Here is a 14,487-nt window from a genome sequence, read left to right as displayed (position 1 = left end):
GCAAGTGTACTTGATCTATGACATAAAGTCTGTTGCTAGGGTCAGGATTATGGCGCAGATTGATAGGATTGTTAATGTTACCATTCAAGGGATGATGGTTAAAGTTTCTCTGGTTCCCTATCATTTTCTAACCAGAAGCTGGCTTTGGAGCCTCGCTGGGATTAATGAGGACAAAACTCTTGTTTGGTGATACTAATAGGCAAATGGTGAAGAGTAGATAAGGGAAATACAGGCAGTTTAGGGTTACCTGTCCTTTCCTGAGGGGTGGGGAGTTATCTAGGTAAGTGGGGATCTTCAGCTGGAACCTGAAAGAAAGCTGGTATAAGAAGGGTGGTAGGAAAGTCAAGAATGTGGTGGACTGGCTAAAGACCCCAGAACAAAATGGCAGGTTAGCGTTTGATCCATGAGGAGTGCAACAGGCCATTGAGTGTTTTCCAATGGAGTGATCCCTCAGATTTAGGTCACGTTGGACTGAATCTTAAGGGAACGTTTACTGGGAAGGTCAAAGGTGTGGTACAGATGCGGCAGTATTCCTCACCTTGACTGGTACAAACCAAGTAGCTGTAGTGCCATGTAGGAGGCCTTCATGGATTGGGCTGGAAGGAAAGTAAGAGCCAAATGTGCTAAGGTTTTCTGGTTTGTACTTTGGCTCATTGCCTGTGGAAGAAAAAGCTGGAGCAAGGTTATTCACAGGGTAGGTACTACACAGACTTAACCTGATAGTCTGGTAGATAAAACCAGGATGCTGACAACCTGCATTCAGATCCTGGCTCTGTCACTTAAGTGCTTTGTGGTTCAGGCATGTTCCTTATCAAGCCCAGTTTCCTCCTATGCGGTGTGCTTCATGGAGTAGGGAAGTAAATGGTGATTGGACAGCCCAGTGACTGGTTCATAGGAGCGGTGGTAGTTAATGACACAGCTCTTAAGGACAGATTTGGGGTTCGTGGGTATGTAAGCAGTCACTTGAGATGCCCTCGGGAAGGAGACGAATAGAGAAAGATTGGGAAGGAATGATCAGAGGTGGGAAGCCAGGAAGGGGACGTGGAAGCCACAGAACGTTGGGATTGTCAACGTGAGAGGGAGAAGGCAGTGAGTGAAGAAACGTTACGTAGAGTTTGGAGGTTTTGATTTTGTAGTTGGAGTGATGGACACGTTTGGATGCTTCTGGAAAAGCAGCTAGTTGGAAAGGAATCAGTTTTTGAGAAAAGACAGAACGGAGCCTAAAGGAGGAGGGATTAAGAAGTTATACATCCTTTGAAGAGGAAAAAGAAAAAGTGGATTTAGGAGCTAAATCTGTAGTTTTGCTGTCAGGAAATCAAGGGTGTCTCTGATCTCTGAATTTCTCTGGAGTCTGAAAGCAAGGTGACATGCGCAGAAAGGGATGAGGGAATGTAGATTTGCAGAGAATGCAGGTTTGAAATTGTCCATGGAGGAGAGGGGAGAGTGCTTCTGTCAGATCTTGATTTGGATGGCCCTTCACCTCCAATCCATGAGGTGCTCAGAGGATGAGTGTAAGGCTGAGAGGTTGAGAACGCTTCAGGGTGGAGGCAGTTTTGAGCTGCACCTAGAGAAGAGTGCAATAGGGAACAGCAGAACTTGGAAATTCAGTCTAGGGAACCTGCAGGGAAGTGACTGAGGTATAAGGCACTTGAAAAGGAGTAGGAAAGTACAATGGGGAGCGGGGGGGGGGGGGGGCGGGGAGGGTGGAGGTGTGCAAATAATATTTTTTAGCTGGGTTGTAATCCTTGGGAAAATCCATCTGGCAGCCTAGTCCAGACTCCAGAGGAAGAGAGCGAGAGGGAGAGCAGGATGGAAGGGGAGATCAGGAAGTTACTAAAATACACAGGTACATAATAGTCCACTCTGATGATAGAGAATTGCACACTTGTCCAGTTACCTTATTAGGGAGGATGGCATTCGGAGAGAATATTGATTTCAGAGTCCGATCCAAGCTTAAATCCTGTCATGCAGCCCTAGCCCATTCTTGCACTTCCCATGAGCCTCCTCTGAAAAACAGGGACCCTAATAACCTGCTTTATACAACACTGTGGCAAGGATCAAATGAGACAGATGTAACCCGGTCCTCTAGGTAAAGTAAGGCAGTTGGATAGTTTGCTTTTCAGAGAGCCTCTGCCCCCTACAGCCTCCAGTTTCTAGGCAGTTAGCATCTCCCAACTGTGGCAACCCACAGGAATTTGTCTTGAGCTCTATTTTCTCTAATTCACATGTTTCTTTACCTCTCAGCTCTTGGATGAAATTCTGTGTATTTTTAGTGCCCAAGTTATTAAGGTTACCTGTAGGTCCGCCAGCTAGCTGAATTTTGTGTGTGTGTGTGTGTGTGTGTGTGTGTCCAGAATAAACCATGAATACATTACACCATTAATAACATTTACATTAGAATTGAAAGGGCCCTTTGATTATCTCCACTAACAACTATGGTATCTTGCAAAGGAACCACTGTGTATGTCCTTGCAGACATTTTCCATGCATTTATAATCTACATGATATAGTTTTCATGTTTCAAACACAGATCTTACACTGCATATTCTGCAAGTTTTTCCCCTTCATAAGTCTGGAGATCTTATCTACTCAGCCCCTATTAATCTACCTAGTTATCTTCTGCATAATAGTTCCTGGTGTGAATGTCCGTGTGACCTATTGAAGTTCATTGCGGAGGTTTATTTGATCTCTATTGATAGACCTTAAGAATGGTGCCAATTTTTTTCTGTTATAAATAGTACATCCGTGACTATCCTTGTACGCACGTCCTTCTGTACATGTCATTGTTTATTTGGGGCACATTACCAGTCAGTGCGCTTGCGGAGTTGAAGAATGCAAGTGTTTTTGAATCACTCTTCCTGGAGGTTCTACCAATTCAGACTTGCTCTGTCAATTTTGACTTCTATCAAGAGTGAGTGCGGGCATTCCTGCCTGACAATCTTGAATTCCTGATATCTTACAATTTGCCAATCCAATGTGTGAAAAGTTCTTCCCCCGTAATCTCCTTTTTTGCCGCAAATAAAGTTGCCTTTGTGTGACATACCCACCTGGTATAGTCTACCTGTAACTCACCAAGGAATGAACTCAGTTCGGTTACAGTGCAGTTTGTGGGGCGAAAGGGACAGGGCACCCCTGGAAGGTGGGACAGGAGGGTGAGGGAAGAATGACAAGATCAGTCTGGAACATTTTGGATTTTAGGTGCTTGTGGATTAGCCAAGTAGAAAGAAACGGTAGGCAGGTTGATACACAGAACTCCAGCTCAAAACTACCTGCATAATGCCTGGCCGATAGGAAGCGCTGCTGCTGTGACTATTATTCAATCTGGACTGGAGAGATATGGGCGTGTGTTCTAGGAAAAGTGGCAACAATAGGCAGGAATAATAATAATGCCATCAACAACAGTGCAAGCGCTTACTCGGACTGACCGTGAGAACCAGAAGTTGCATGAGTTGACACACTCAATGCGCTGAGTTCATGAGTTCGAAACTCCTGCCATTCTCAACTGAGAAACGGAGGCACAGAGTTTCAGTACCTCGCACAGGCCATTCAGTGGATATAGGTGGTGGCGCCGGGATCAGAACGGGGACAGTCAGAGCCGGGCTTGGAGGTCTCAGGGCGCAGTCCGGTAGCCGATGGGCGGAGAATGGGGCCAGGAATTCAGTAGGAGGTTAATTACCGCCGGCCAGCGTCACAACCCGCTCGCAGACCCACGCGGAGTGCGGTGCGGACTCGGCGTCCCCGAGGAGCTGGTCGCCCGCTGGGGCGCGGAGCCGCGGAGTCCGGGCGGGAGGACAGCCGGCGCCCGGGCGCGCGGGTGGCGGGTCTGGCTCGGGACCATGGAGAAGACCAGCCTCCGGCCGTCCTAGAGCGGCGCTGCGCTGGGGAACGCCTCCGCCCGCGCTTCCGCCTCGGCGGCGGTCGGCGGGGGCGACCGGGTCTTCGGCGGCCCCGCGCCGTGCGGTGGCCCGCCCCCAGCCCCTGTCCCGGAGGTCGGGCGTCAGGGCCCACAGACATCGCCCGAGGGGCCCTTGCCCGCCGAGGCGCCACCAACCCTCCTGCCCCGAAGAGCTGGCCTGACGTCCCCCGGCTCGCGGTACCCGGGGTGGGGGGCGGTGACGCGTGGGGTCGCCCACTTCCCGCGGTGGAGTGTTCAGATTCGCGTCGGGTCTCCGGTCAGCATCGCCCCCTTTCCCCGGGGGCCAGATCACCACTTGGATTTTGCCGTGCAGCCCGTGGTTGGTCCAGGGCCCGGTTATCCTACCTTTTCTCTCAATGCTCATTTGGGATCTTTGCCACCATCGCTAGAATCATTCGGTACAAACTCACTGGTAATTCATTCATCGTGGGCCAGGGATTTTTCCTGAAAGCCACAAATCCACGGCAGCTCTTGACTCTCGCTTCTCAGACATTCTTTCGAGGAATCTTCAGCCTCGCCAGGCAGCTTTGTCGAATTTACACAGGAAGCAGATTCAGCACCCCAGGAACCACTGGAGGAGGTGCGTTGAGAATACCCAGAGTGTCCTGGAAATATCGTTTCCAATGAGAGAGGCAAGGAGGCTGAGGGGGAAGAGGTGGGGAACAAGGCGTGGTCAGCCTCACTGTGATTCTCTCTCTTAGCTCCGCAGGTGTTTGCTTTTCCAAACAGAGAGGGCAGTGCATGAAGCCAGGGGTCATCAGCCATGCTCCAGACTCTGTGGTCCCAGGTGAGCTGAGCTTTCTTCCAGCTTTCCACATCCAGAATAGATAAGAACAGTCACTACAGGAACAGTAAGCAGCCTGACCTGGTTAGTCCCATGCTTAGCTTTGCATCCATCAGTTGAGTAGGGCAGAAGAGGATGTGGTAGGGGAGGTGATGAGGGTGAGCAGGTAAACTTGGGAGGATCAAGTTGGTTGGGAAAGAGGGAGGCACCAGACAAGAAATTCTCCTAGAGGGGCGCCTGGGTGGCTCAGTCGGTTGAGCACTGGACTTCGTCTCAGGTTATGATCTCAACGGTTCGGGAGTTCAACCCCACGTCAGGCTCTGTGCTGACAGCTCAGAGCCTGGAGCCTGCTTTGGATTCTGTGCCTCCTCTCTCTCTGCCCCTCCCCTCTCTCTCAAAAATAAATACGCGTTTAAAAAAAAAATTCTCCTAGAAAGTGAGAATCTGCATCCATGCAAATATGGAGCTTGCAAGTACGGTTCACAGATGAGCAGCTACCAAGGGGCATGCTGGAAAGGCTCCATCTCAGGCCCCAACCCAGATCTCCTGGATCAGAATCTACATTTGTACAATACCTGGGGAACGAATGGGCAAGTTAAAATTTGGGGCGTGCTCGTGTGCATCCCACCATACAGAGGAAGGCCACCTCCTGTGTTTAAACAGGTGCTCCCACAGGGGGAGTTTGCCGTGCACATCGCAAAGTCCGGGTACAGTGAAACCACCGCTGGGAGCCTGTGGAGGGTGTGGATTGCCGAGGGAGGTGGATTCTTGGAGGAATGCTGAGTGTGGCACTGAAGCCAGTGCCTCCAGCCCATTTGCCTCCAGCAAAGACTACAGCTTAACCTCTAGGAGAGCCTGAATCCTTGGCTGGCACAAATTCATGCAGCACTGGAAGCTGTTCTCCTTCCAGGGTGTTCTTGGCCCTAGAGGATGATTGCATCCAAGTTTTCTCCAGCATCCTAGATCACGTAATGTGAAAGCTGGGTGTCTCATGTCATGGATGGGTCGTGTCATTAGAATAATAAGAATAATGTGTGCGTGGCTCTTTTTCTGGGGGGGGGGGGGGCACTGGCCATCTTCTTCGGTTCTACTTAAGTGTCAGCACGTGAGCCAAAATCAGTTCCAAGTCAGGAAATGTTTAAGCATCTGTGGGGGGCAGTCTCTTCTCCCTTGGTGCTTTACGTGGTGCACAGTAGTCACTCAGGGTTGGGTTCCAGTAAGGAAACCCTAAGTGACAGCGGCTTAAACGAGATAGAGCTTCTCTCCCACGCAAAAGAAGTTGGAGGGAGGCGGTCCAGGGATTTTGTGACACTGGTACTATTGTCACACACCCAGGCTCTTTATCTGTTTCTGCTTCGTCATCCTAGCACTGGCTTTCGTGCTCAAGGCTGCTTCATGGTCCAAAGTGGCTGCTTGACCTCCAGCTATCATGTGTGAGTTCCAGATAGAAGAGATGACAAAAAAGGCAACCCGCTCAGCAGTTTGCGCTCTTTCAGGAACCTTCCCCGAGAGTTCCCACCAGTTTTTATACTTGTGTTTTTCACTGGCCTCCCTTATAGTTGCCGGAGCAGGGAGCAGCCCCAGGTGAAATTAAAGATTCCATTATAAAAAAAGAAAGGGAGGAGAAAAAATAGACACACACACACACACACACACACACACACACACGTTTAGACAACTGCCAGTCTTATCTACAGGCTCCATGAGAAATGTTCCCCTAATCTCATCTGTAGTTGTTGTAAATGCTCAGGTTTCTGTAATGCCATTTGCCAGATGATATTTCAGTTCTTTACACGTATTAACTCACTCCCCTCTTACAAGAGCCTTGCGGGAAAACCGAGGCAAAAAAAAATTTGAGTATCTCCTCCAGGGTCACACAGCTGATGGCTTGCAGAGGTGAGATTTGAACCCAGGGAGTCTGGCTCTAGAGCTGAGTGTGTCAGCTTCAGCGCTGTTGACATCTTGGGCCAGATAATTCTTCGTCGTGGGGAGCTGGCCTGTGCACTGCAGGATGATGGGCAGAATCCCCGGCCTCTACCCACGAGGTGCCAGCAGCACCCACACCACGCCATGGTCGGAACAACGAGAACCGTCTCCAGACACGCAGTGCCATATCTCCCGTGGCGGGCATGTCCCCATTGAGAAGCGCGGCTCCGAAGCCTGTGCTGTTTGCACGGTGCTGTGCCGCCTCGGGACCTACTTCCCGTGTCGGGGAATCACCAGCCCCGCTTCATCCTGGAGAAGGAGTAAGTGCTAGCAAGGGACAGAAGCAGAGCGATCAGAGACGGAACGGGATGCTGAGAAGCCGAGTGCTGTCGAAAACAAAGGAAGAAAGAATGCGCTGATCGTTAGAGAGGGGTCTCAGAGGTGTGGAGGGGTAGAAGCATGATGTGAGGAAAGAAGGTCAGGGCCACGTTCCCAGCTGTTGACTCTGAAGGAGATGAAGACAGGAGGTTAGTTCCGTTTGGGGTCAGTGAACTATCTATTCTGCACTGTCCACTAAGGTAGCTATATGTGCCTGTTTAGGTTAATTAAAATGAGGGGTGCACATGGGTGGCTCAGTCGCTTGGGCGTTCGATTTCGGCTCAGGTCATGATCTCATGGTTCACGGGTTCAAGCCGCATGTCGGGCTCTGTGCCGACAGCTCAGAGCCTGGAGCCTGCTTTGGGTTCTGTGTCTCCCTCTCTCTTTGCTCCTCCCCTGCTCGCGCTCTGTCTCAGTGTCTCTCCAAAAACAAAATGAAAAAAGAATAAAAACAATTAAAAACATTTTTTAAATGAGGGGTGCCTGGGCGGCTCAGTCGGTTGAGCATCCAACTCTTGATTTCAGCTCAGGTCATGATCTCACGTTTCATGGAATCGAGCCCGGAGTTGGGCTCTGTGCTGACAGTGCGGAGCCTGCTTGGGATTCTCTCTCTTCCTCTCTCTCTCTGCCCCTCCCCTGCTCACATGCACTCTCTCTCTGAAAATGAATAAATAAATATTTAAAATAAGTAAATAGACAAAAATAAAATTCAACTGACTAAAATGAGAAATTCAGTTCCTCAGTCACACTAGCCACATTTAAACTTTCTGATCAAGGTGATACCTGGTTTCTTCAGCATATAGATAATTATCTTTCCCTTGCAACTAATAAGAAATCTATTGGGGCGCCTGGGTGGCTCAGTCGGTTAAGCCTCCGACTTCAGCTCAGGTCACGATCTCACGGTCCATGAGTTCGAGCCCCGCGTCGGGCTCTGGGCTGATGGCTCAGAGCCTGGAGCCTGCTTCCGATTCTGTGTCTCCCTCTCTCTCTGTCCCTCCCCTGTTCATGCTCTGTCTCTCTCTGTCTCAAAAAACAAATAAACGTTAAAAAAAAAAAAAGAAATCTATGGGGCGACGTTTAAGATCACGCAACTATCCTGTTCATCATCAAAATTTCCTCCTAGATTTAGCATCCATTAACAATTCTGGTCCGAACCAATCTTCACCACAATGGCTGCAGTCCTGTAGTACTTACGAGCTCTGTCTCTTCCACCCAGCAGATGCTACACGCAGAGAGGTTGTTGACGTGACAGACTGGGGCAGAGTAGAGTGTAAGTCAAGGAAGAGACGTTCTAGTGCCACTCTTTTGTATAAGTGGTCAGTTCATTTTGAAATGTTTGCCTCCTTATTCAACCTTGTATTAAGTGCTCAAAGAAAGAGGGCCCCTTTTTGTCTATTTCCAAGTGCTTAATATCACTGATTCCCATCATCTGCGATAGAGAATAACTCTTCCTTCATACATGCGTTCTGATGATTGAGTGAATTGATGTAAAAGTAGTTGACCGAGGACAAGGCACAAAGGCCTGAACAACCTGTGAAGGTTTCCCTCTCCCCGGAGAAGGTGGAAATGGCCCCAGGGGACACAGCGAGACGCACCTGGTGCAGAGGACAGTGTTGCCAGGTCGGACAGAGCTTGGGTGATCTGGAAGCAGGTCCCTGCTCAGGGATGGAGACTGGCGCCCTGTCTCTGGACTCAGGTATGTTAGGAGAGGAGGAGATAACACTGCACATCGCCTTCAAGAGACAGTAAGGCAAGACGGCAGAAGGAGGGAGAACCACCAGAGTGAAGGGAACTCTGTGCCCTTGGAATTGTTCCTCTGTCTATACAAAGACATGACTGGGAAAGACCAGAGAGAACCTGAGTGGAGGGCCCTAATAGGGGCTCCAGGATGGATGGAGTCAGGGTAAAAGACAGATGGCCTGCTATGGTCATTTTAGAAAACATGCCGGGAAGATTGACCCAGCTCATGGAACCAGACGTGGGGTTGATGTGACCACCAGGCAGGCAGCAGCAGGTGCTGGAGGGTGTGCTTGGATTGGGGCCCCAGCGGCTACACATTGAAAATGTGCTGAGGGCTGTCCCTGGCTGGGGTGCCGTTGTGGAGCTCCTTGCCAGCCAGCAGGTACTGTGCATGAACAAGTACATGGGGCTCAGAGCCATGGACTCCAGTAGAATCAGGGCTACCCTGGAGCTCAGACCCCTCCTGGACCCTCACACAGGGCTTGAGCAGGGGCCTGTTGTTTCAGGAGCCAGTGACCTTTGAGGACGTGGCCGTGTACTTCACCCGGAATCAATGGACTATCCTGGACCCCATGCAGAGGGCCTTGTACCGGGAGGTGATGCTGGAGAATTATGCAAACATAACTTCCTTGGGTAAGTCCTCCCTTCCGTCTGAACCAGCTCTGCCCTCAAGGCCCTTGGCTTCCTCCTTGGTGGATCTGGGGTCTCCCATACCCCCAGGACTGATGCTTCCGTGAGCCGAGCTCCCTAATCCCTAGTTTCGGGAGTAGCTAATGGAGAGCGATCTGGGATCACTTTGGTTTTCAGCAGGACTTGCCTCTTCCCTGTTTCCTGATGGGGACTCTCCTGAAAGGGGTTTTTGCTCTGGGCGCAGACAGCTGAGAAGGTTCCTGGTGGCCCCATTTTCACTGCTTCACTCTTCCAGTGCCCTGGAGTCCTGGGCCCCGTCTCCCCTGTGTGAGAGTCTCCTAGGACCCCCTGTACACGCTGTAACGACAGAGCTTTCTGTCCTCTCCGATGGAGCCAGAGTAAGACCCCCACCCCCACCCCTGAGCAAAACAATTTGAGCATCCCTTAGATCTCAAGATTGTCTCAACACTGACCTCCCTTGGTGTCCTGGGACTTTTTCACCCGGCAAAGCAGAAGGTGGACTGAGAGGGGTCAGCAGGGACTCTCCTCAGCTTCCTGTTCCTTTTCCTTCTCCTTCAGGAGCATTTCCATTCCCCAAACCAGAGCTGATACTCCAGCTGGAGCGAGGAGAGGCACCGCGGGGCCTGGATCCCTGGACACCCACGGGGGGAGAGGCCCCGGGAGATGTCCGCACAGGTAAGCAGGGGAGCGTGCCACTGTCCTCTTCTGCTTGGCCTCCTCCCGTCCGTTAATGATTCAACCGGAAGAACGTTTGGCTTCTGTCATACCAGCTCTTGTGGGCGTGGCAACGGTCACTCTCATTCAGAAAAGTGCCCCTTGCTAGCCTTCAGCCCCAAACTCGAAAAGACCCGTCCAAACATTTCATTTGCTGTTATTTTTCCTTGTAAAGCCACAGGGTTTCAAAAATATGTGGTGAAAATAGGCTTTTTTTTGGGGGGGGGGTCAATTTAGGAATGTAAATGCAATACAGTAAGAACTTGTTTCTGTAAGAACGTTGTAGGTATGAGTGTGTATGAAACTGTACACGAGAATAGAATTATTAGGAACTCCTAAACCCCACAGATGAGCTTTCGAAAGAAAGCCTGTGTATTTATTGGGAATGAATGGATTCCCTTTTTGAAAGATACCATGAGAACCATCCAGAGATTGGGTGTTCAGCCTTTCTCCCTCAGTTGGCCCTGTCCGCATACTCCCTCCATCCCATATGCTATTGCAAGTCTTATAAACCAAATGCCCCTTCCTGATTCAGCCCCACTTCGGCCTTCGTCGGGGCCTTTGGGTTGACTCAGCACGTGCCGTCGTCTTGATGAGAAACCTCTCCCAGCGGTCTGCCTGCAGTTCAGTGTTTGCCTCTGCCACAGCTACACGTCGTCTGCCTGGTCTCCCAACGGCTTGAACCCAGCACGGTCAGATAGAACACTGTGGAACAGAAATGTTCTGCATCTGCCGATCTGGTAGCCCTTATCCTCATCAGCACTTGAAGTGTGGTGAGCGCGAATGAGGAACTGGATTTTAAATTTGGCTCCGTTTCAATTAAAGTTAAGTAGCCACGGGCGTCTAGAGACTTCCTTATGCACAGTGCGGCTTAAAACAATTACGGGAACAGCCTCCCCCCACCTTTTTAGCTTCTGGATCAGTGGTTTCAAACTCCAGTGAGCATCCGAATCTCATGCAGGGCTTGTTAGAGTGTGGACTTGCTGGAGACCAGCTCTAGAGGTTCTGATTCAGCAGGACTAGGGTGGGGCCCAGGAATTCGCATTACTGACAGGTTCCCAGGGACCACACCTTCAAGACTACTGTCCTTGAGAATCTCAAACCGTATCTTTTTTTTTTTTTTTAAAGCTTATTTATTTATTTTGAGAGAGAGAAGAGAGCGAGTGAGAGAGCACAAGCAGGGGAGGGGCAGAGAGAGAGGGACAGAGAGAATCCCAAGCAGGCTCTGCACCGCCAGCATAGAGCCCAATACGGGGCTCAATTCCATGACCATGAAGTCATGACCTGAGCCAAAATCAAGAGTCGGATGCTTGGGGCGCCTGGTTCCCCAACTGACCCTTGATTTCGGCTCAGGTCATGATTTCGTGGTCATGGAATTGAACCCCGTATTGGGCTCTATGCTGGCGGTGCAGAGCCTCCTTGGGATTGTCTCTCCATCTCTCTCCTCTCTCTCTCTCTCTCTCTCTCTCTGCCCCTTCCCTGCACTCCTTCTCTCAAAATAAATAAATAAACTTAAAAAAAAAAAAAGCCAGAGGGGCACCTGGGTGGCTTAGTCGGTTGGGCATCTGACTTCCGCTCAGGTGATGATCTCACCGCTCGTGAGTTCAGGCCCCACGTCGGGCTCTGTGCTGACAGCTCAGAGCCTGCTTTGGATTCTGTGTCCCATTCTGTCTCTCTCTGCCCCTCCTCCACTTGTGCTCTCTCTCTGTCTCTCAAAAAAATAAATGTTAAAAAAAAAAAAGAGAGATGCTTAACTGACTTAGCCACCCAGGTGCCCCTCAAACCATATCATTTAAACTCTGGGTTGTATCTCATCACTGAGTTGTGCTTAGCATTTAAAAATTACCCTGGAAGTTGGGGGCGGAAGTTGCCTGGTTGGCTCAGTTGGTGGTAGGTCATGTGACTCTCTTTTTTTTTAAGTTTATTTATTTATTTTGAGAGAGACAGAGAGACTGTGAGCAGGGGAGCAGCAGAAAGAGGGGGAGAATCATAAGCAGGCTTTGAGCTGCCAGTGCAGAGCCTGATGTGGGGCTGGAGATCATGACCTGAGCCAAACTCAAGAACTGGAAACTTAACCAACTGAGCCATCCAGGCACCCTGAGCATGTGACTCTTGATCTCAGGGTCGTGAGTTTGAGCCCCATGTTGCATGTAGAGATTACTTGAAATAGATTAATTAATTACTTAATTTAAAAGATTTGAAAAATTACATAGTTGTAAAAAAAACCCTAGTTATTCTAATAGAGAAGACTCCTTTAAAAACAAATTCATCTGGGGGCACCTGGGTGGCTCAGTCGGTTAAGCCTCTGACTTCAGCTCAGGTCCTGATCTCACAGTGGGTGAGTTTGAGCCCCACGTCGGGCCCCGTGCTGACGGCTCGGAGCCTGGAGCCCTCTTCGGGTTCTGTGTCCCCCCCCTCTCTCTGCTCCTCCCCTGCTCGCACACTGTCTCTCTCTCTAAAATAAAAACGTAAAAAAAAAAAATTAGTCTGGACTATATTAGACTTAAATAGACCAAAATAGTATAAAATCTGTCATACCTGCATCACTCTTTTTTTTTTTTTTTAACATAAAATCTACACCCTTTTCCTTTTAGAGGTAGTGTCTCAGAGTACACGGTGTGGGTTTTGAAATCATGGTCCTCCTGTGGACCCTTCATGATCAGCAGTATGGCCCATTGTTTTCTCTCCAGCTGGGCTTAGGACAGAATCCTCTTTAAAGGTCACAGAACGGTTTGGAGCATTTGGTCAGGCCCCATCCCACGCCTGGGCCTTGGGGTCCACTGTTGCACGCTGCGACTCCCAGCCCCGGGCGCTGGGTGGCCTGGGGCTGCTCACCCAGCTCTCTTCTCCGGCTTAGAGATCTCCTTCTCCCCGTCACCTCCCTCTTTCTTCACCGCTTCCCCTTCCAGCACCTTCCCCACCCCGCTCCCGTTATTCTTCACTCCTCTGGGTGGATAGCTTCTGCCGCCCGCGTGCGCGGCTTTTCTTGTCCAAATGGCCTGGCTCGCCTTCTCCGCCCCCAGGACTTTTCTCTCCCTTCGGGGCATCCTCCGGTAGCCCCGTCTCTCTCTCGCAACAATACTATTACCGCCTAATCCCTTTCCCCTTGTAGCCTTAGTAAGTGCCTCCTCTGTTTCCTTTTTTTTCTCATGCCAGGTGGTAAAAACAAGACTGCGAAGGGGGAGCAAACCCCAAGGCCGGACGTTTCTGGAGCATCGGCGGCCCAGAGACTGGCGGTGGAGGGGCTGCTCCCGGACGGTCCCCAGCAGCCTCACCTTAAAGCCAGCTTGGAGCAGCCACCGCTGTGTGACCTGGGGGCGGACACGGGCTCACGCGGAGGGGGTTTCACGGGCTGGCCGGTGCAGGGGTACAGACCCTCCACCAGGGAAAGGGAGGAGCCAGCCAGCACACCGCAGGGAAGCGCCGGTGTCCGTGTCCTGACGAAGCCGGGCCTGCGCCGGGGACCGGCGGTTTCCGCGCGCGGCGAGCGCGGCCGGTGTTCCGGCCTGCCTTCAGACCTGCAGCGGCATCAGAGCGTCCACACGGATGACAGGCCCTTCGGGTGCAAGGAGTGCGGGAAGGCCTTCAGGTACAGCTCCAAACTGGCCCGGCACCAGAAGAGCCACACCGGGGAGAGGCCTTACTCGTGCCAGGAGTGCGGGCAGGCCTTCGGCCAGAATTCCCACCTCCGGCAGCATGGGAAACTGCACGGCGGCGACAAGCCCTACGAGTGTCAGGACTGCGGGAAGACCTTCAGCTACAACTCCAAGCTCCGCCGCCACCGGCGGGTCCACACGGGGGAGAAGCCCTTCCGGTGCGAGGCCTGCGGCAAGGCTTTCCGGTGCAGCTACGACCGCCTCGTCCACGAGCGAATCCACACCGGGGAGAAGCCGTACGCGTGCCAGGCGTGCGGGAAGAGCTTCAGCTCCGCGTCGGTGCTCGGCCAGCACCAGCGAACCCACACCGGGGAGAAGCCGTACGCGTGCGAGGAGTGCGGGAAGGCCTTCGGCCGCAGCTCCGCCTTCCTCCAGCACCGGCGGCTGCACACGGGCGAGAAGCTGTTCAAGTGCACCGAGTGCTGGAAGACCTTCAGCTGCAGCTCGCGCTTGGCCGTGCACCGGCGGGTGCACACCGGGGAGAGGCCCTACGGCTGCCAGGAGTGCGGCAAGGCCTTCAGCCAGAAAGTCACGCTGGTCCAGCACCGGCGGCTGCACACCGGCGAGAGGCCCTACGAGTGCGCCGCGTGCGGCAAAGCCTTCAAGTGGAGCGCCAGCTTCGTCCAGCACCGCAAGCTGCACGCGCGCCGGGGGGCGGCGCCGGGGCCCGGGCCCCGCCGCCCCGCGCTACCCGCCCCCGCCCTGCCGGGGGCCGCCCCGCC

At 51.9% G+C, this 14,487-nt stretch overlaps 1 protein-coding gene across 1 annotated transcript; it reads left to right on the top strand.

The window, feature by feature from the left end:
• Positions 1-3,410: 3,410 nt before the first annotated feature.
• ZNF619 (zinc finger protein 619) lies at positions 3,411-14,446 on the top strand (the record flags this gene model as incomplete). Its single annotated transcript, XM_049629230.1, has 5 exons — positions 3,411-4,496; positions 4,618-4,703; positions 9,251-9,377; positions 9,954-10,070; positions 13,266-14,446. Coding segments are annotated over exons 2-5 (1,449 nt in total), but the record flags the coding sequence as incomplete, so codon positions are not given.
• Between the last annotated feature and the right edge of the window lie 41 nt (positions 14,447-14,487).

The sequence above is a fragment of the Panthera uncia genome, chromosome C2, assembly GCF_023721935.1.
Source record: "Panthera uncia isolate 11264 chromosome C2, Puncia_PCG_1.0, whole genome shotgun sequence".
Classification (NCBI taxonomy): Eukaryota; Metazoa; Chordata; class Mammalia; order Carnivora; family Felidae; genus Panthera; species Panthera uncia.
The sequence above is the reverse complement of the archived record's forward strand: the minus strand, read 5'-3'. Positions and strand labels throughout refer to the sequence as shown.